The following is a 20,042-nucleotide window of genomic DNA, read 5'->3' as shown; positions in this document are numbered from 1 at the left end:
CCATTATTGTATTTATTAAAATAGTATTATTATTTTTAAAATAATAATATTTAAATACTATTTAAATATCAATTATTATATTTTTATTATTATTATTATTAAAATATTATTAAAATAATTATAGTAAAATACTATTAAAATATTCATTATTATATTATTATTATTTTTATTCTAAACATATAATTATTAGTATTAAAGCATTAATTTTTCTATTATTATTAGTACTAAAATATTATTATTATTAGGTAGCTGATGTACGCACGAGAGTCAGATGCCGGGGTTAGGCGGCGACGCAAGACGTTCGGAGGTACGTTCGTATAGCGTATTGTATAATATAATATAATATAATATAATATAATATAATATAATATAATATAATATAATATAATAATATTATATTATTATATTATATTATGTTATGTTATATTGTATTATGTTATATTGTATTATGTAATATTTATGTTAGTGAGTTTTTCTAGAAAAGCCCACCAGTGTTGTCTTATTATGGTTTTTTTTTCCTTTTTTTTATTTCTTTTCTTTTCTTTTGTTATTTTTAATGTTATTTATGATTATTATTAATATTAATATTATTTACTTATTAACAACATATTATTATCCGAAATTCGATAACGGGCGTTCAGTAGCAGGACTTATTTGGGAAAATTGACAGTGCGAGACGAACTTTTAAATTATTGGCCGGTTTCGTTATGGGCATCTTGAATTAGTTACAGTTGCTTACTTGGGAAAACTAGCATTTCCAAACGAACTTTCAATTTCTTGGCTGCTTTCGTTATCGACATCTCAAATCTGGCTCTTCGATTTCTTCGAACTCCAACGGTCTTGACCGACGGTCACCACCGACAACCATAGTTGTGTTCACTCAAACCCACATCAGTCGTCACCAAGCTTAAGCTTAGGCTTGTTATTAGTTTTATTTTTAGTTGGGGGTATTCTAAGTTGATCATGTTGCGTATATTAAAGAATTATCGGTGTATATATATACGTATATGTATATGGTAGATGTGCGGTATAAAAATTCATTGCGCCGACATAATCAGCAGCAGATCGAGAAACTAGTTTGATGAGTTTGAATCTCTCGGATCCGCGGTATCCGCTAACGGCAGCGAGAACGGGAGCCCCTTCTTTGGACAAATAGGTGGAAATTCGGTCATTGCTCCAACATAACGAGCACCAGATTGAGTACATTGGTTCGGGCCTAACTGTCAGCACACGTGTCAATCGGTTTAGGTAAGTCCGTGCTAATATATCAGTCTGGTGCTCGTTGTGCTGGAGCAATGACCGAATTTCCACTTTTCTGTCCAAAGTATGGGCTGACGTTCTCGCTGCCGTTACCGGATACCGCGGATCCGAGAGATTCAAACTCATCAAACTAGCGTCTCGATCTGCTACTGGTTATGTAGGCGCAATGAATTCTTATAACGCACATCTACCATATATGTATACGTATATATATACGCCGATAATTCTTTAATATACGCAAAATGACCAACTTAGAATACCCACAATTAAAAATAAAACTAATAACAAGCCTAAGCTTAAGCTTGGTGACGACTGATGTGTGTTTGGGTGAGCACAACTATGGTTTCCGGTGGTGGCCGAAGGTCAAGACCGTTGGAGTTTGAAGATATCGAAGAGGCGGATTGGAGATGCTGATACCGAGAGCATCAAAGAAAGGGTTCGTTTGGAACTGCCAGTTTTTCCCAAGGTAATCACCGTAACTGATTCAATATGTCCATAACGATATCAGCCAATAAATTGAAGGGTCGTTTTGCAATGTCAATTTTCCCATATAAGACCTGCTACCGAACACGCTTTGCCGAATTATGAATAATAATATATTATTCATAAATAAAATAATATTAATATTATTTTATGAATTAGACCTATCTGTGACGTCTTTTTATGAATTAGACGCCGCGGATAGACCTTTCTGTGACGTCTTTGTTTGATTTACAACCTGCCCTGCAAAAGCTGGGCTAGTTTGTCAACTCGTACCTTAGACGCCACGTATAGGTCTATACGCGGCGGATTGCTTTAGCTAAATTATTGGTGGCCGGCTCCCCTCCTTTCCCTCCTTTCCTTTCTTTATTATAAATGGAGACACAAGATGCGTCTCAACGTTCAACAATAAAACAACACAACATTTGTACTATATATACCCAGAATGTCTTGGTTTAACCATTTATTTCCAGAGGAGGAGCCGGGTTACGCCGCTAACGATCAGCCTGGCACGTCGTGGTTACTCGACTTGAACCAGGTTTCGTTATATATTTATTTAGTATGAATTTGGTAGTTTTTTTACTAACACATGATGCATTACGTTTTGTTAGGAGTATGTCGGGTATGATACCCAGCCCCAACAACCTTACTGTCAGCCCGAACAGTTTTATGGTAACACTGGCTCGCCGGGCATGCCAAACTTGAACCAGGTTTCGTTATACAGTCTTTTTGTAAATATACGGTTATGTTATTATTATTTTAATATTCTTATTTATTATTAAACTTTTTTGTAGATATACGGTTATGGTAGGAGTACTTCGTGTCAGATTACGGTAGTCAGCTTTCGTATCCGTCATCTGTCGCCTGTTGGGATTATGGAGGTCAGGCTACGTTATCGCACCAGCCACCAGTAGCAAATGATCCGTTTTATGGAACCGAGTCTTCATCGCACCATAGGTGAAATGATCATGCCGGGCCAAACCCAAATAACGAAGATGGGTACGATGACGACTATATACGCGAGGTGAAGGTTTCGTATAAAACAGATGCTGTAAGACACTGTGTGTTTTGTTAAGTTAATATTATTTGTTTGTATGTTATTTAATAAACGGCTTAAGAATTAGCGTAAAATTGTTTCAGATTTTTGAGAACCGCGAGGAGCTGGAGAAATGGGTAAAAACTAGAGGACGAGAGCATGGGTTTGTTGTTGTGGTCCAGCGGTCAAGGAAAAACGTCGTGGACCTTGCATGCAATTGTGGAGGCGAACCCAAAATAAAGGCGACGGTGAGACGTATCGGCAGCATCAAAAAATGCTGTCCATTTAAGATCCTGGGCAAGTACGACTCGAGGGGTGCATGTTGGAGGGTTCAAGTGGTAAACGAGACTCACAACCACGATCCCGTTGAATTCGAGGAGGGGTGTGCGTCTTTTAGAAAAATGAACACCGACCAGCTGGATATGGTCGAGAGTTTACACAGGGCTGGCGTGAAGCCGCAAGAAATCGAAGCAGCCCTCCGCGAAAAGTTTCCCGATGTGCAACCTGTATTAAAAGATATATACAACCACACCGCCAAGATTAGGAGGGATGGGCTACTAGGCGACACCCCTATGAAGGTAGTTCAAAACACTTGTAGTTTTAATGGTACTTGTCGTGCTTGTAATATTCAGCAAAGTTTTATTTCATCCAATGCAGACACTGGAAAACTTTCTCGCAGGAAACGGTTTCACGTTTTATACCTGGGAGAGTGATATCGATGACAGGACGGAGGAAATTTTCTTCTGTCATAGTAAGTCGTATAAGATGTGGCGTGCGTTCCCCGAGGTGCTGACGGTTGACACGACGTACAACACCAACATGTACGATTGGCCGTTGGTTCAGTTTATCGGTGTGACCTCGACATCACAATCGTTTTGTATCGCCGCCGCGTTTGTGATAAGGGAACGGCAGAGGAACTTCGGCTGGGCTCTGGAGAAACTTAAACAAATGCTCGACGACTGCATGGAGCCACGCGTGATCCTGACTGACGCGGACCAGGCCCTCATGAACGCATGCGACGCGGTCTTTCCTAAGGCCACCAAAAATTTATGCAGGTGGCACATATCCGAGAATATAAGGAGAAAATTTAAGGGCCTATATAGCACGAAAATGGGGACGGATTTTGCGTACTGGTGGAAGGTCCTGTATCAGTCCCTGACGATGCAGGAGTACGACCACCGTCGCCTCAACATGGAGCGTCATTTGATACGGGACGATAGAGCCGGTGAGTCCTTCGTATCACCTGACAGTTTTAAATAGCCTAAACATACGTGTTAATAACGTTTCCTTTTATTTTTCAGAGGTCTGGCAATACATTCGTAAGAGCTGGCTGGATCAATACAAACACAAGTTTGTAGCCTGCTGGATCGACGAACGCCGAAACTACGGAGAAACTACGACGAACCGAGTTGAGAGCCAGCACGCAAATCTGAAAAGGTACCTCAATGGAAGCAACAACTCGCTCGACACAATTGCCAGGCAAATCCTTAAATGGTCAGCTCGCAGATGAAAGAAATCGGTAAATCTTTTGAAGCCTCCCGTTCGAAGGTCATGGAAGGACATCGACAGCACGTCTGGTTGAAGAAGCTAATAAACAGGATGTCGATTCACGCTCTGGATCTACTTGTGAACGAGTATGGGTTGATACACAAGATGCGTGACGGCTGCGCTTCATGCGACCACCATTTGTATTCGTCTTCAGGGCTGCCATGTGCTTGTCGGATTGAGGGATACATAGTTAACGACACGTGTATCCAAATAGAGGAGGTTTGACCCGTTCTGGAGGAGGCTTACTTTTGATCCAGCTTGTCCGCCGAACGAAGAGCCAGACTACGCAGCAGGTCTACGAGACATCACAGATACGCTATCGTCCATAGATGACCCTAATCAAAAGAAAAGTTTTTTCGCCAAGCTCATATCTGCTATTTTAGGGAGATCTAAAAAGAAGGATCCGGAAAAAAGAGAGGATCCTCGGGGGCGCCCCAAAAAACCAGATCCCCCGAGGCACAACGCATACACCCCCGCTCCAGATCTCCCCTGTGACACTCCACTAAATGTGTCATTTTTCCGTACAACGCTTAATCGTGATTTCTTAACGTCAAATCATACATTATTATTATTTTTTTAAATTTAATCACAATGAATCTAGCGTAGGCGGCATATGCGTGATACACTGCATATAAGTAAGATATTTTTAATTGAATTACTAGAACTTACGGATCTTGTCAGACTGATACAGACATTAATGATATTTTTAAAATGACTTGAATATACATTTAAACGAACGTGAATGCTTGAATTCTAGATACAAGATTTTATTTTATAATTACTTTTATCAAATATTGACAGCAAATACGAAACAAACTACGAGCGTTTATCATTATTTACAATCCTATGATACACTACAGCACCGGTATATAAACATACTAATGCTTAAGGTTCATGCTTAACTCTAATCAAACATGAAATATCACCTAATAATCTAATACTGTTCCTAGCTTTCCTAATTTTGTCTAATCTAGTCTAATTAACCTCAATGGTAAAAATATCTAGCCATATCTTACCTAGTCAACCTAGACCTTCAATCCATATCTATCAACAACCAATCCACCCACTCTTTGTCCACTCCCATCTACCGAATCAATCAAACCCCATTCTTGTGTTCCACTTTTCAAACCCAAAGTCACACTCAAGAAACCATATCTACATGATGGATTAAATTAGTGTGAAAGCCATACCTCCCTTGTTCATATAACCAACCCAACTCATGTTTTAAATTAATATAACACCATCCTTTTAAATATATAGACACGCTCAAGCACAACAACAACATCAAATTGATCACTCCCCTTCCTTCTTCCTGGTGTGCACGGCTCCACAAACCACCTCCCTGGTTCATGATTACAATGACCATAAAATACCTACCTTCACCACCCTACCATCCCCCCATCGGCCACCATCAGCCCACATTAACCGCCATCGCCTTCACCTCTCGTTTCCCTCTTTGTGAACCACCATGAACCACCACCGGACCGAACCGCCATCAATTACCTTCCACTCTTTCTTGCTCCATCTCCACAGCCCCAACATTCTCTTAACTTTCTCTCACTCAATCTCCGTTAACCACCACAGGCCACCACCTTTCCTCTCTTTACACACTCTCTCTCCCTCAACATTTCACCAACACCACCGTCTCGTCACTACGTGCCAACTACCACCGTCACCTAGTCGCGACACCCTCAAACCACCACCTTCCACCACATAAAACACCACGGCCCCTTTCATCTCTCTAACTCCAACTCCGCCATCGTAACACTACCATAACGCCACCAAAAATATCATCGTAACACCACCACAACACGAAACCGTCAAACCGTACCACCATCACTCACCTCCGTCACCACCAGTAATTACCTCTCACCATCATCGTGCTACTGGAACCACCACCACCGACACACTACTCACCATCGGAGCATCACCTAGTCATTGCTTCAAAGCCAACCCGGGGCACCCCTAAAGTCCGCTATTAGACCCGAACCCGGCCCAAAACGCTCTTTGGTGTCTTACCGTAAATCGACCTCGTCGGGGTAGTTAACGGTTTTCAATCTAAAGAAACAACTAGGAACGTGAAGTTGGCGGGCCGAGTATTATGAAGCGGGAACTAGCTCAAGTTTTTATCGGTTCATCATCCTAAACAAACCCGAATCTTAGAGCATCATGAGCATTACACTTCTAAAACTATCTTTACTTTACAAGGTTACAAAGTGTGTTTATGCTAAGATTTTCACCCATGAACAATCCACACACAAACATGTTTAAATAAAGTTTAAAACTATAAATTTAAACATAATGTGCAAGAATGATAAATATGGTTTAAAAGTGAGTCTTATGATTAGAAATGGGATTTAGAAATGCTTATCATATATGTCCACTCATGAGGTTTCTTTAAAGATGGATTTTGTATAAAAATACATATATATGCATATTAGTTTACTAGGGAGATGGAAAGTATTTTTAAATAAGTACGCACACGTGAAATGGAAAAACAATATTTTGTGTTCAAATAGTGATTTTACTTAAATATATATAAATTAGATATTAGCTATGAGAAAAGAATAATATTATTAATAAATTTTACGAGTTATACAACCAAAACGGTATATAAAGTCGGTTAAGTGTTTATGAACAAACGTACAAATATGTTAGGTTTTGTAATCATAACTTAAAGAAATATTACTTTGAAATAACCATATAGTTTGAATATATATTTATTGCTCGACCAAACGAATCGGCTATATAAAAACAACACCAAGAAGAATTATATTCTTAATATTTATATAAGTATATTTACTTTCAAAAAGAATACAAAACCTTATCACCAACGGGTCATCCAGAAATCAAACGCAACGTTCAGTTGGTGAAAGCAACCGACACAGTATAATAAACGAAACGTCTGGTTGGTGAAAGCAACCGACACAAATGTAATAAACGAAACGTCTGGTTGGTGAAAGCAACCGACACAATATAATAAACGAAGCGTTTGGTTGGTGAAAGCAACCGACATAATTGTAATAAACGAAACGTCCGGTTGGTGAAAGCAACCGACACAAATATAATAAACGAAACGGCTAGTTGGGTGAAAGTGACTAGCATAAACCGACTTGCGAGTCGATAATGGTAACTAACTGACCTTACGTGTTTAGGATGTGTGAAGGCAGCAGACCCCGGATTTAAACTGAAATTGCTAGCGAACCAAACACTGAACTCATGAGGTGAGTTTCACTAACCCCTTTTACTATTTTACCGTTTTATTGTTTTATAAATCCGGGGTGGAAAACATACAAAACTGCTTTTATATACGATTATTAGGAACAAAACACCAATCCTTATGCGAACATGAGTTGAACTATGTAGCGCTATAAGTCCCTTGCTTACATACTATAACCATTAGCTAACGGAGTTAGCCACATGAATATACAGATAGTACTATTGACCTTGACATTTCCCCCTATTTTAGGTTAGTCGTTCTAACCTCCGATATTGCATCGAAACAGGGTGCGTATATTCCATCTGTGAGATTTGAACAGGGCAAAAGGATATAAGTCGTGGTTTGGCTATAGGCTCAGGGTTCGTCATATTAATTCATAGATTTAGCTAGTATACGGAGGATCGTCGTATTTGTTTCAATATGTTATCGTATACTTGTTTGCGAACTGATTCAATGATTTATGAATAATGTGATTTCATATCAATTCTCAAAACCTGTGAACTCACCAACCATTGTGTTGACATTTTAAAACGTATGTTTTTCAGGGAATTAACAATGCATGTAAGGAATCATGAAGACGGGACCTCATTGTACAATTAGGATACCATTTTGATGTTTAATTACTTTTGCTTAAAAAAAATTATGGTTTGTAAACGCTTTTACAACTATTGGTATCATAATATATTTATGTTGGCAATAATCATATGCTTACGGTATGCATGACGTCACGTGCCCGCGCTTCCGCCTTGGCGGGGTGTGACATCCCCAGACACAGCTCCTATAACCCATCCTCGTCACAGGGGCCCAGCCAAGAAACCCCCACCCCATCCTCGTTGACTCGTTCATTGTCCCAGTCAGCGTCGCGGTTTAAAACTCCTCGTGGACGACCTAAGACATCGAAACCTACGGGAGCTCACCTCGGGTTTCCGTTGATGGTTTCGCCAGCGCAAGTACCGGCGAAAGAAACGTTTAGGAGCGTCATTCCTAGCTGGGCCCAACCGTTCGTTGCAGACATAAAAAACGTAAGCCCAGACGGCAACTGCGGTTTTCGATCAATCGCAGTGGGTTTGGGGATACATGAGAAATACTAGCCGGATATTAGGCGGGCGATGCAGAACGAGCTGGAAATGAACGAAGGGTGGTGGAGGGCGATGTTCAAGAAAGAGGATGACAGATTGTACGGCTGGGTTCATTCCAGCATTCCGTACTCCAACACGGTTAAACCGGCGCCGCCGAGTCGTTGGTTCAGCTTACCCGGTCACGAGCACGTGGCTGCTCAGACATACGCGTGTTTGTTAGTCAACCTAGCTGGCAATCAGAGCGAATCTCACTTCCCATTGAGAATCGGTCCTGACTTGGTTCCGGATCCACTGGCTATAGGCATCGCTAACTAGGGAGGTGATCACTGGATATAATCAACCTGGTAGGGGATTTCCCAATGCATACGACAAACCCTAATTGGGAAAGAAGCGCCATACCGGCGGCGCTCGAATGGAATTAAATAGAAAATAATAATAATAAATATTAAATAGAAAAAAAAATAATTTTAATAATAATAAATAACAATAATTAAATAACAAATTAATATTAATATTAATAACAAAATAATATAAATAAAATTAATAATAATAATAATAACTAAATAACAAATTATTTATTAATATTAATAACTAATAAATAAAAAATACTAACAAATAATGATAATAAAATAAAAAAATAGGCCTACGACGCCTCGTATAGGCCTATACGCGGCGTCTAAGACCCCTTATATCAGCAGACGCCTCTTCAGCTGCCACAGTTTCAAATTTCAAAACTTCCGCCGAACAACCGAGCATCCACACACGAGCCTATATCGGACGGTCACCGACCGGAATACCAAACGAGCCGACGAGATTTCACCTGACACCGACACCGACACAACATGGAGGTAATTTTTTAATATTATATTAGTGATAATGATTAGGTTAACATGATGATGATGATGATGCGTTGTTGATGATGTGATGATGATGATTATGTTGTTTGGATGGATAAAACCGTCGGCCGGAGTCCGGCCGTAAAATGGCCGGAGTCCGACCGTCGGTTTACAGGGACTATCAGACGCGGCGTATAATACGCCGCGTCTGATATAATTTTTTTTCCAGTTTTATTTTTATTATTAATAATAATATTATTATTATTATAAATATTTTTATTATAAATATTTTTATTATTAATAATATTTATTATTATTGTTATTATTATTAATATTATTATTTTTATTGTTATTGTTATTAATATTATTATAAATATTTATTATTATTGTTATTATTATTAATATTTTTATTATAATTATTATTATTATAATAATTATTATTATTTGTTATAAATATTATTATTAATATTTATTATTAGTATTTATTGTTATTATTGTAATTGTTATTGTTTTAATTATTATTATTATTTGTTATTATTATAGTTTGTGGACGACGATATTGAGGACGAGCTCGAGCAGCTCGGGCGGGGCCAGGGGCGGGGCCGCGAACACCCCGAGGGCAACGACGTGTTGCTCACCTACCCTCATCTGCAGTTTGATGAGGGTACTCCCGCCCACACACGATACACTCGCCTACGCCAGATGAACTCGTTTCGCAGCACGCTCATATCCTGGCCGTTTTTGGAGTCCTGTGACACGCACCAGCGGGCAGCTGAGTACATTGGACAGGATACGCCATGGAGCCGATGCTTCAGTATGCCACTATCAGCTCATCAGGAGCTGACACTCGAGGTTTACTCCACGAAACGCGTTACGTAAGTTTACTCCACATTGTTATGTTTTTATTATATTATATTATATTATTGCAGGCCCCGCGCGCCTAGTATGTCTGAGATTCAGATGAGGGTGCCAGGCGTCGATACGACACAGTCAGAGGTTTACTTCCGCATGTTCGGGCATGACGTCCATCTCTCGATGGAGGAGTTCACGGTTGCTCTAGGCTTATACACCGCGCAGAAAGTACGCAGCCCGATATACACGGAGAGCATCGACCAGATGCCGGAGGACGAGCTGCGGGTATGGTGGCGGGCCATCAGCGATCATGACTTCGGGGATAGGACCTTGGACACCAGTTCCAAGGTCTCGTCTATTAGGGACCCGCTGCATAGGTACGTTCTTAAAATGTATTCTATTGTTTAGTATAACATAATATATATTAATAATATAATATAATATAATATAATATAATATTATTGTTAATATAGTATAATATAATAGAATATAACATTATATTATTATTGTTAATAAATTATATTTATATTATTATTGTTAATAAATTATATTATCTTATATTACACAGATACCTTCACAGGCTGATTGCGATGTCCATTGCGGGTCGCAATCAGGGCACGGATCACTGCAGCCTACGCGATCTGTTTTTTTGAGGTGTCTGCTGACACACAGGCACTGCAACCTCGCTAAGGGGTTTGCTAACTATTTTGTCGCCTACCAGTTCAGGCAGGGACGAGGGTCCTTGATGGGTGGCGGGTACGTCACCCAGCTTGCGATATCTCTGGGCCATGGAGCCCTGGTGGACGGCCTGCGTATCACTCCGACCCCTCCCAGCCCGCTAGACCGCCAACGTTGCGGCGGCATGCACATTGTGCGTGTGTTCCCCGGGCCCCACGGCTCGCAGGACCGACTGGTGCCCGGGGCGGGGGCACTTGTGCCTTACGTCCCGGTGCCTTTAGTCGAGCCTCCCTCGATCGCGGCACCGGAGGTGGTGCTTGTCCATGAGCCTGTCGACGCGAGGGAGGGGGCCGGCGGGGATTCGGACGACGGTGGTGCCGGACGTGAGGATCCGGGCGCATCTCAGGTACGTTTTAATATATTATCGTTTTATCATTTCTTATAATTCGACTTCGTATTAAACGTATTTATGTGGTTTTGTTGTTAGGGGCCGACGCAGCACGTTCCACGCATATATCGCGCGGTGCGTCTGGGTCCCGCCACCGACGCTAGGTTGGAGGCCCTAGAGTTGGAGATGAGGCGGATGTCGCGCCAGATTGACTGGCGGATGAGCCAGATGTCGCGCCTGCGGATACGGATAATAACCATTTCAATTTCCCTCCATTTCTCTCTCATACAGTTATGCATCAAGGATTGAAGATGATGTTAGATCTAAACGTTGATACGGATATCAACTATGATTTCGAGGCTACTAATTGCTTCAGTTCCGGTGCTTCACTTTCCTCCGGCGTAGAAGATGAGCCTCTAGTCTCCGATGACGTCGATGAATCCGTATCGTACGGCACCGCTACTGATAAACCTGCCGATTTGATTACGAAGCAGTTGTTTCCGGTTGCCGGTGATGTGGAGGCGGAGGAGAAGGTGAGTTATGGATTATTTACATGACGTTCGTCGATGATATCGTTTGTGACGGCGGACTGGTTGAATCTCAAGGTACCGGAATCTGCTGCGGCGATGCCGAAGGACACGGAACTGGTGCTGTCGCGGAAGTTATGGAAAAGCCGGCGTGGACCGCCCTCTAAGAGCTCACCGTACCGCGGAGTGACGTTTTATCGTCGGACCGGCCGATGGGAAGCACATATATGGTGTGTTGTTCTCTGTTCGTTATTTGTATATCATTCATATACATATTATGTTTCTGATTTAGAAATTTATTACTAAATCATGTGCATAACTAGTTGTACAGTACAACATGTCAATGCATGTTTTGCTTGATCCGAGTGATAACTGATAAGAACTTGAAAATGTGCGGAGCCGAGTCTGAGCTCGATTAGGTTTGAGCTCTTTTTCTAAAGCTCAAGGTTGGCTCATGAGTCGTTTTTTCAAGTTCAAACTCTGCTCGTTTATTATTCATCAATTATTTATATACGTTTTTAATTATTTTTATATATTTTAATAAAAAACCTTAAATTAGCCTAAGTTGAGCTCAGGTGTGCATTGTGAAACTAATACATAGAAGTCCAAAAGAGGTAAAACTTAAATATACTCAAGGCTTAACTAAATGAGCTTCCCATACAAGGCATGAGCCTGGGTTCGATAACTAAATGAGCTTTGTTTGAGGCTCAAGCTAGTAAAAGATCGGCTCGTTTCGTGCTCGAATAAGTAGCTCGAGCGATTCAGCTCTTTTGCATCCCTAGTTCTTACTGAAATTGATCAGAATATGAAATTATAAATCAATAGGTTGTATGAGTTCGCTATGATCCGAATGCTTCTTGTTTTGTTTGATGATTTATCTAATATCTTAGCGTTTTATCTGTTCAGGGATTGCGGAAAACAAGTGTACATAGGTAAGCAATAGTTGATATCCCAATTTTGTTCAACTCACAGCATAAATTAGTTTCAGTTTAATGTATTGGTTAATGTTTGTATGATTACAGGTGGATTTGACACATCCTATGCTGCAGCAAGGTGAGTGTTCCATTTTCCAATGAGAAATCTAGTTTGGCTACACAATTAATCTTGGTTTTGACTCATTTGCAAATTGGATTTATAGAGCATATGATCTGGCCGCAATCAAGTTTCGAGGAACTGGTGCAGATATCAATTTTGATTTGAGTTACTATGAGGAAGATATGAAACAGGTGGAGACGATTTAGATGGTTTATGTTGTATAGTACTTGTAAGTTCCATGATCATTATAAGGCGTAAGTTTTTCATACTGATGTAACAGATGAAGAACTTGCCCAAAGAAGAATTTATTCAAATACTGCATCGACCCGGTAGCGGAACCTCACGTGGGACTTCAAAATATCGATGGGTAACCAATCACAAATGTGGTAGATGGGAGGCTCGCATGGGTCAGTTACTCGGGAAAAAGTAAGCAACTTGTTACCTTGTTGAATTCAAAATCTTAACACAAGATTAAAATGCTCAGTTGCAGGTATGTTTACCTAGGATTATTTGACAATGAAGTAGAAGCTGCAAGATTATTGGAAATATCATAATTATGCAAATCGCAATGAACATGTCAAGTTTCTAGCGTGTATGCTGTTAAATAACCTGCAGTTTCTTCTCTGAATACAGGGCTTATGACAAAGCTGTTGTCGAATCTAATGGAAGGCAAGCTATCACCAACTTTGAGCCGAGCACTTACGGTTATGGAGTACCCATTAATTGGAAAGGAAAGGATGAAGATACTAATGGTTACAATCTTGATCTGAATTTGGATATTGGTATGACAAAGGTGTGTGCAAACTCTTATTAATTATGTGGTAGCAAGTAACTAAGTTTTACATGATTCAGTTGTGATGATTATAGACTAATAGTGTAAATTTATGATAATATTACTGGCAGGAACCAACAATAACGTTTGGAGTCTCGAACACATCATGGCAAATGCAGTCAGCAATTGGTCATAATGTCTCATTTGCCTCTACTGCAGCATCATCAGGATTCTCCTCTTACCAGGTTCAAAACCGGTCAGACCAATCTGTCAAACATTTGCCATAGGGTAAAAATACAATGTAGACCTTTAATTCTCGCCTCTTTGATATGCTTATAGATAGATGATGAATGCACAAATTCTAATACCACTGAATTCATGGCATTTTTATATGAAACTTGTTTGACATGATATCAAACTCAAACCAAAGCCATATCAAATGACAAGCACCCAAGAATTTCATCTTTCTCTTTTGAACACACAAACAGTATGGATTTAATAATTGAATGTTCATTTCATATAACCAAACCAGAGAAGTTAGAAAGATGAATAATTTACATTCCAAATACCCGGGTATATACATCACCATACCTGGGCACTAATTTCTCCAACCTGAACCTCTCATTCCTCTGAAATTGTTCCTGCAAGCCTCCCACTTCACTTCTGGTGGTAACTTGAGCCCCGTCCACGTGCAGTTGCTGATACCCGTTTATTATATGACCATTTGAAAACATGGGTTGTGAGTACTGTTGCTGTGTGTAGCTCTGGTTCACGAGCCTGGAATTCAGATCTCCATAATAATTATCCCGTGAAGAAGGAAACTGGGGTGTGATGTGTTGCATGAAGGATGTTTGGGCCGATGCAGAGGCAGATTGTTGTTGCATCAAAAGCCAGAGCTTTCTCTCTTCATCAAATGAGCCTGACCTCATGTCAAAAGATGATGAATTGCCTCTTCCAACAGCCATTATTGCAGGATTGATAAGATTATCACTACTGTTGCGTAGATTCCCTATTGACGGCGCACGATAATGATTGTTTGGTAAAGAATTATTCACATAACTTCCTGAAAATAAAGCAAACAAAGCACTATCCATAAAAGTACAAAACAGTTCGCTTTGTGATTGCAGAATAGAATTTGACATTTGACAAAGTCAAAACACTTACTTAGGGCTGCAATATAAAGAATTACAATTGTATGTATATACAAAATATCACGTACCAGAACTAGCAGAAACAATCGGCTCAGTTCTTATGCCCGACGAAAACCCGGGAGGGGATTTGGGGAATCCTGGTGGTATCACATTCGGAGCCCTAGATGCTTTCATAACAAAACAATAGTAATTTAGAAAGGACTAGTAATGAAAATATGTATCTAACTATATACACCTCATAAAATTGTAATCATAGAACCCTAGAAATAAATTATGCTACATGGATGTGATAGGCATACCTTGATATTGTGGCTTGTAGGCACGATCCTGATTCTCAACAGAACCTTCATTTGCAAAAGAAAATCTTGATTGAACACTCTTTTGAAAACTCCATAAAGAACCATGCCGTCCATTTTTATTGTCAAACAATCCAGTTACCGTTTGAGGCAAAACCGAATCATCACATCCATCAAAATCCATGGATAATATATTTGATATTATACTGCTTTCAACAGCAGCAGAATTTTCGTCATCATTCACAAGACTATCATCGTCAAGCCGTCTCAGTTGCTCTACTATCTCTTCATTAAAAATAGATTTAGACCCTCCATGTATTCTATCTAACTTAGCCAAATTTTCAAATCTCTTCTCATTGCATACACCGTTTAATCTAGATTCTGCATGGTTATTCACATCATAACCGTTTTGACTAGACTCCATAAGACACCAATGGTCACTATTCTTAATTACCTCAGTGGGTTTCAAAGAACTTTGTGAATCTAACTTAGCCAGACTTTCAAATTTCTTCTCATTGTATGCATCATTTACTCTAGATTCTGCATGGTTATTCACACCATAACTGTTTCGACTACATGACTCCATATGACACCAATGGTCACTATTCTTAATTACCTCAGTGGGTTTCAAAGAATTTTGTGAATCTAACTTAGCCAGATTTTCACATCTCTTCTCATTGTATGCATCGTTTACTCTAGATTCTGCTTGGTTATTTACACCATAACCGTTTTGACTACTCGACTCCAACTCCATATGCCACCAATGGTCACTATTCTTAATTACCTCAGCGGGTTTCAAAGAATGTTGTGAATCTAATACCAAACCCGGTTGTTCTTTTGTAATACTAGTGTCCTTATGGGTGAAACCACCTTGTTCTAGTGAAAGAGGTCTAGAAGCTTCCCTAAAAGGCTCACTATATAACTTGCTGGTTGATGATTTTGATGGCACAAAATCAGAACATTCAGCCTTGTCAAGATTACTCCTATTGATGCATACAGAAGACATATCAGAACATACGTTTAGCATCGGCTCTTCTGATACTAAACTAATATCTTTATCTGCACCTGAATTACACGGCCTCGCAACAATATCTACAAAACTTGTCATGTGTTTGGTTGATTTTATTACTTCATCTTTGTTGTTAGAACAGGACAAATGATCACCAGAAGCTACTGCAGTATGTGCTACCTCCTGAACAATAGCAAAAAAGTTTCACAGTTGTGAACTTATGATCCAAACTATAGAAAAACAGATTACAAGAAAACAGGCCGAAAGTCAATCACACTGTGGTTTAGGGGTGGGCATGGGTCGGTTGGGTTTGGGTTTGGATTCCAACCGAAGCAAAACTAAAATTTCGGTTTTTAAGTTTTAAAAAAAACCGTTCAATTTCGTTTTTTTTGGTTTCGATTTTTTCGGTTTCACCATATAGGCTACAAATTTTTAAGCCGAAAACTAAAATTGGCTAAAAGTAATGAATTTGGGCCTACTTTTATTTGCTAGTTAATAACTATTTTATTAATATACATTTGGACAAAAATATTTGGGTACACTATATGTTAATTTATTATAAATAACTTAGAATTCAAAGGGAAAAAAAATCTTTAAGTTCAGTTCGTTTTTTTGGGCTTTTTAGTTACATGCAAACCAAAACCGCACCAAAAGCTTGGCTTTTATGAAGACGTAAAATCAAACCAGGGGTTTTTGTTTTGGTTCAGTTATTTGGTTTGTTTTGGTTCGGTTATTTGGCTTGGTTTTCTGGTTCTTTTGGTTTGGGATCGGTTTCTTCGGTCTTATTCGCACCGCTACAATGTGTTTTAATGCATGAAGCCTCTTAAATTGTTTTCTAAAAAAATAGTTTAATATTAACATTTATCATATTTGTCAGTTGGAAAAAATAACAGTAAAAATCTTGCTCCAGGCAACAGCTAAAAACAGGTACCTCAATGGAAGCACTGCGGCTATTTGAGTGTTCGTCTACCGGGGGTGGCAACATACTACCCGAGCGTTTATGCAAATATTGAGTGGCACCAACAATTTCTTGAACTCTATTCCTGAAATAAAATTTGTTAAGAAGCTTTATTATGAGATCGCATAGAACTTTAATCTCGATGTTTAACTAAATGCAAACATAGAATTAGTATCAATCCAGAAAATAGACAACAGTGAAATTAAGCGTTAATGTGATATATAGTACCTAGTATGAACTGCAGCAATTTCATCTTTGCCAAAACTATCTTCTTCGGCGCCAATAGTATGCAAATATAAACATGCAACATTGTTGCAGGGCTGACCAACAAAAAGAATAAAAAAATAGTTTTCTCAAACATTTACTGAAAAAGTGAATATTAATGACTTTTTAGTTGAGCATCTCATGCATACCGTATTCCTTAACCATGCATGGCAGTACTTTGCGGTCCCAAATGATGCTCTGCAAAAGTTGAATTTTAACTGAATGGTTGATAATCATATGCATATGATGCCCACCTAATAGACAATTTTTTTTGTTCATTTAACTAAACGAACGAACATGAACACACAGCTCGTTCATTCGTTTATGTTCATTCATTTATGTTTGTTTATATCAGTATGTTCTGCTTAAATATTCACTCAAATTTAGTTATTAAAAAACACTAATCTAAAATCAATTTAAGTTTCATACTTAAGACCTTTATTGGATATCTTTGCTAACTTTTTAATTGTTACATTTAATAATAATGGTACTTTAGACTTTAATTTGAGAATGTGTTTACTTTTAGTAGGTCTTCGTTTATGTGAATTTGTGTTTGGTTATATTCAAGTGTGTTTGTTTATGTTATCTGCGTTCGCTTTTGTTTGTGAACTGTTCGTTTAGAATATTAACAATGAGAATAATTGAACACGAACACATTCATTTTCTTAATGGAGTGACCATGAACAAGAAAATGTGTTTGTTTAAGTGTCCATGTTCGTGTTCGTTTGATTCTTTTACAGGCCTACTGTCCATAAATACAAGTAAACAAGGAATAGAAGGTTATTTACTTGCCTTAAAAACCTACCATCCAGCACATAGCCATGCACGGATTGAATACACCTCACTGCTTCTTCCTCTTTTGAGTATGTAATATATCTATAAATACTTAGACACTAAGCAATATATAAAATAGCATACAACATATAGTGTGCATTAACATATACCAAAATATATCAATTTAAAAGCTGTAAAACATACACACTGCAAGTGTCATTGGCAAACTGTTGAACAGTCCCACCCGATGTCCGAGAAAGAGAAACCTTAGTAACTTTCCCATATTGCCCAAAATAATCTTTCCGCTGCAATAACTGCACAACAATGACCCAATAACATTACATAAACGTTGGTGGGTCCCATAAACAGAATTGAAATTTAAAGGTGCATACATCTTCATCGGCTAGACTAATGGGCAGCCCAATAATATACGCCATTTTTCGTTGAATAACTCGGACACTGCTAAGGTCTTTCCTTCCTTCATTCGGTTTGTGTTTAGCCTTTGGTTGCTTTTGTTTTTTACTAGAATTATTAGTAGACACCCTACACAAAGGACTACTTTTATGAATCTTAACGTAACACGAAGCAATAAAAATTAACAAGATTGGAAAGTATTTCAATTTTCAACCTCTGAAATTTTGATTCCAACCCTACAATTCTATTCTTATCATACGGTGTCCGGCATGCAGGACATAAACCCTCTGTTGCATCCTTTTCTGCCATGTCAATTATGTGATGCCAACACCAAACACACACCTGAAATAATAACGTAAATATGTAATTCGAGTTTATCGCACACAATTTATTTTAAAAAATTAAAAATTTGCTCTAAAATTGAAAAATTGATCACTGTAACCTAATTTCCTTCCATCTAAAACTGAATACTTTTAAACCGACAAACAAATTAATAAGAAAAATTTGGACTGAAAAAAAAAACCTCATAACCACATTTGCAAGGCTTTAATTGTTGATCAGTCCAGTCCATCTCTTCTGCACACAAAGGACACCTTTTCTCTTCTTCATTGCTCATGATTCCTCTGAAATCACATAATACAAAACCTCAACATATATCTTCATCTTTAATCAAAACTAGAGGTGCACGAACTGATTCCAAAAGTCTAAGCTGGTTTGTGATTGGTTTCAGTGGAGAGAATTACAAACTGGTCCCGAGCCTAGGGGTGAGCAATTACTGAACCGTCAACCAAATCAAACCGAAAACTCGAACCGAAAACCGATGAAACTGAACTGAAAACCGAATTAACCAAAAAGCGGTTATCGGTTATCTTTTGTACCCTCGTTAACCGAACCGAACATTTCATATTGTCATATATTTCTAGCATTTATACCTCAATTTCATGTTTTATACCACCATTTCATGTATTTTACAGCACTATTTCATATATTTCTAAGTAAAAATTTTAGTCCAAATTTGATTTTAGTTATTAACCGAAATTAACCGACTAAATGAAAACCGATTGGTTAATTTGGTTGAGGCTATTAACCGGACTGAACCGTGCACACCCCTACCCAAACCTACACCAGTTCCAAACGGGTTCACGGGTTTGGTTAACCGGATTCAGTGGGCACCTCTAATCACCACATAGACTCATGAACACACATTTGCTAAAAAAAACCCTAAATTTTCCAAAACTGAATGCAATAAACCCTATACTCACACAAATGCATCAACACTTTGTTACAAAATTGCATTTGAACACAAACATGCAAATTTAGAGACACCCACAAATTTTGTAAAATGTAGCAAATAAAAATGCAAACAATTTGTGCAAAAATGAAATTAAAAAAAAGTAACAAGAAAAGAATGAATGGACTTACAGTAATTGGTTGGTGGTAGCAAAAGCAAGTGGATTGTGTAAGT

General features: G+C 38.7%; 3 protein-coding genes across 3 annotated transcripts; 1 reads left to right on the top strand and 2 right to left on the bottom strand.

Moving 5' to 3' along the window:
• Nucleotides 1-11,943: 11,943 nt before the first annotated feature.
• LOC143569804 (ethylene-responsive transcription factor RAP2-7-like) lies at nucleotides 11,944-13,998 on the top strand. Its single transcript, XM_077055627.1, has 7 exons — nucleotides 11,944-12,134; nucleotides 12,811-12,836; nucleotides 12,927-12,957; nucleotides 13,043-13,130; nucleotides 13,220-13,365; nucleotides 13,573-13,732; nucleotides 13,843-13,998. The coding sequence occupies exons 1-7, from the start codon at nucleotides 11,944-11,946 to the stop codon at nucleotides 13,996-13,998; spliced, it is 798 nt and encodes a 265-aa protein (XP_076911742.1).
• A 267-nt stretch (nucleotides 13,999-14,265) lies between these two features.
• On the bottom strand, nucleotides 14,266-16,477 carry LOC143569803 (uncharacterized). Its single transcript, XM_077055626.1, has 3 exons — nucleotides 15,162-16,477; nucleotides 14,931-15,029; nucleotides 14,266-14,774 (listed from the first exon to the last, which is right to left on the bottom strand). Exons 1-3 carry the CDS (start codon nucleotides 16,264-16,266, stop codon nucleotides 14,266-14,268), a joined length of 1,713 nt encoding a protein of 570 aa, XP_076911741.1. The 5' UTR covers nucleotides 16,267-16,477.
• Nucleotides 16,478-17,002: 525 nt separating this feature from the next.
• LOC143569802 (putative general negative regulator of transcription C16C9.04c) lies at nucleotides 17,003-20,042 on the bottom strand. Its single transcript, XM_077055625.1, has 9 exons — nucleotides 20,000-20,042; nucleotides 19,101-19,200; nucleotides 18,792-18,919; nucleotides 18,556-18,706; nucleotides 18,368-18,477; nucleotides 18,182-18,265; nucleotides 17,539-17,587; nucleotides 17,354-17,445; nucleotides 17,003-17,210 (listed from the first exon to the last, which is right to left on the bottom strand). Exons 2-9 carry the CDS (start codon nucleotides 19,191-19,193, stop codon nucleotides 17,003-17,005), a joined length of 915 nt encoding a protein of 304 aa, XP_076911740.1. The 5' UTR covers nucleotides 19,194-19,200; nucleotides 20,000-20,042.

The sequence above is a fragment of the Bidens hawaiensis genome, unplaced genomic scaffold, assembly GCF_021521415.1.
Source record: "Bidens hawaiensis isolate Kalapana, Puna unplaced genomic scaffold, B.hawaiensis_p1.1 tig00024652_1, whole genome shotgun sequence".
NCBI classification, from domain to species: Eukaryota; Viridiplantae; Streptophyta; class Magnoliopsida; order Asterales; family Asteraceae; genus Bidens; species Bidens hawaiensis.
This window is presented reverse-complemented; position numbering and strand designations above follow the sequence as displayed.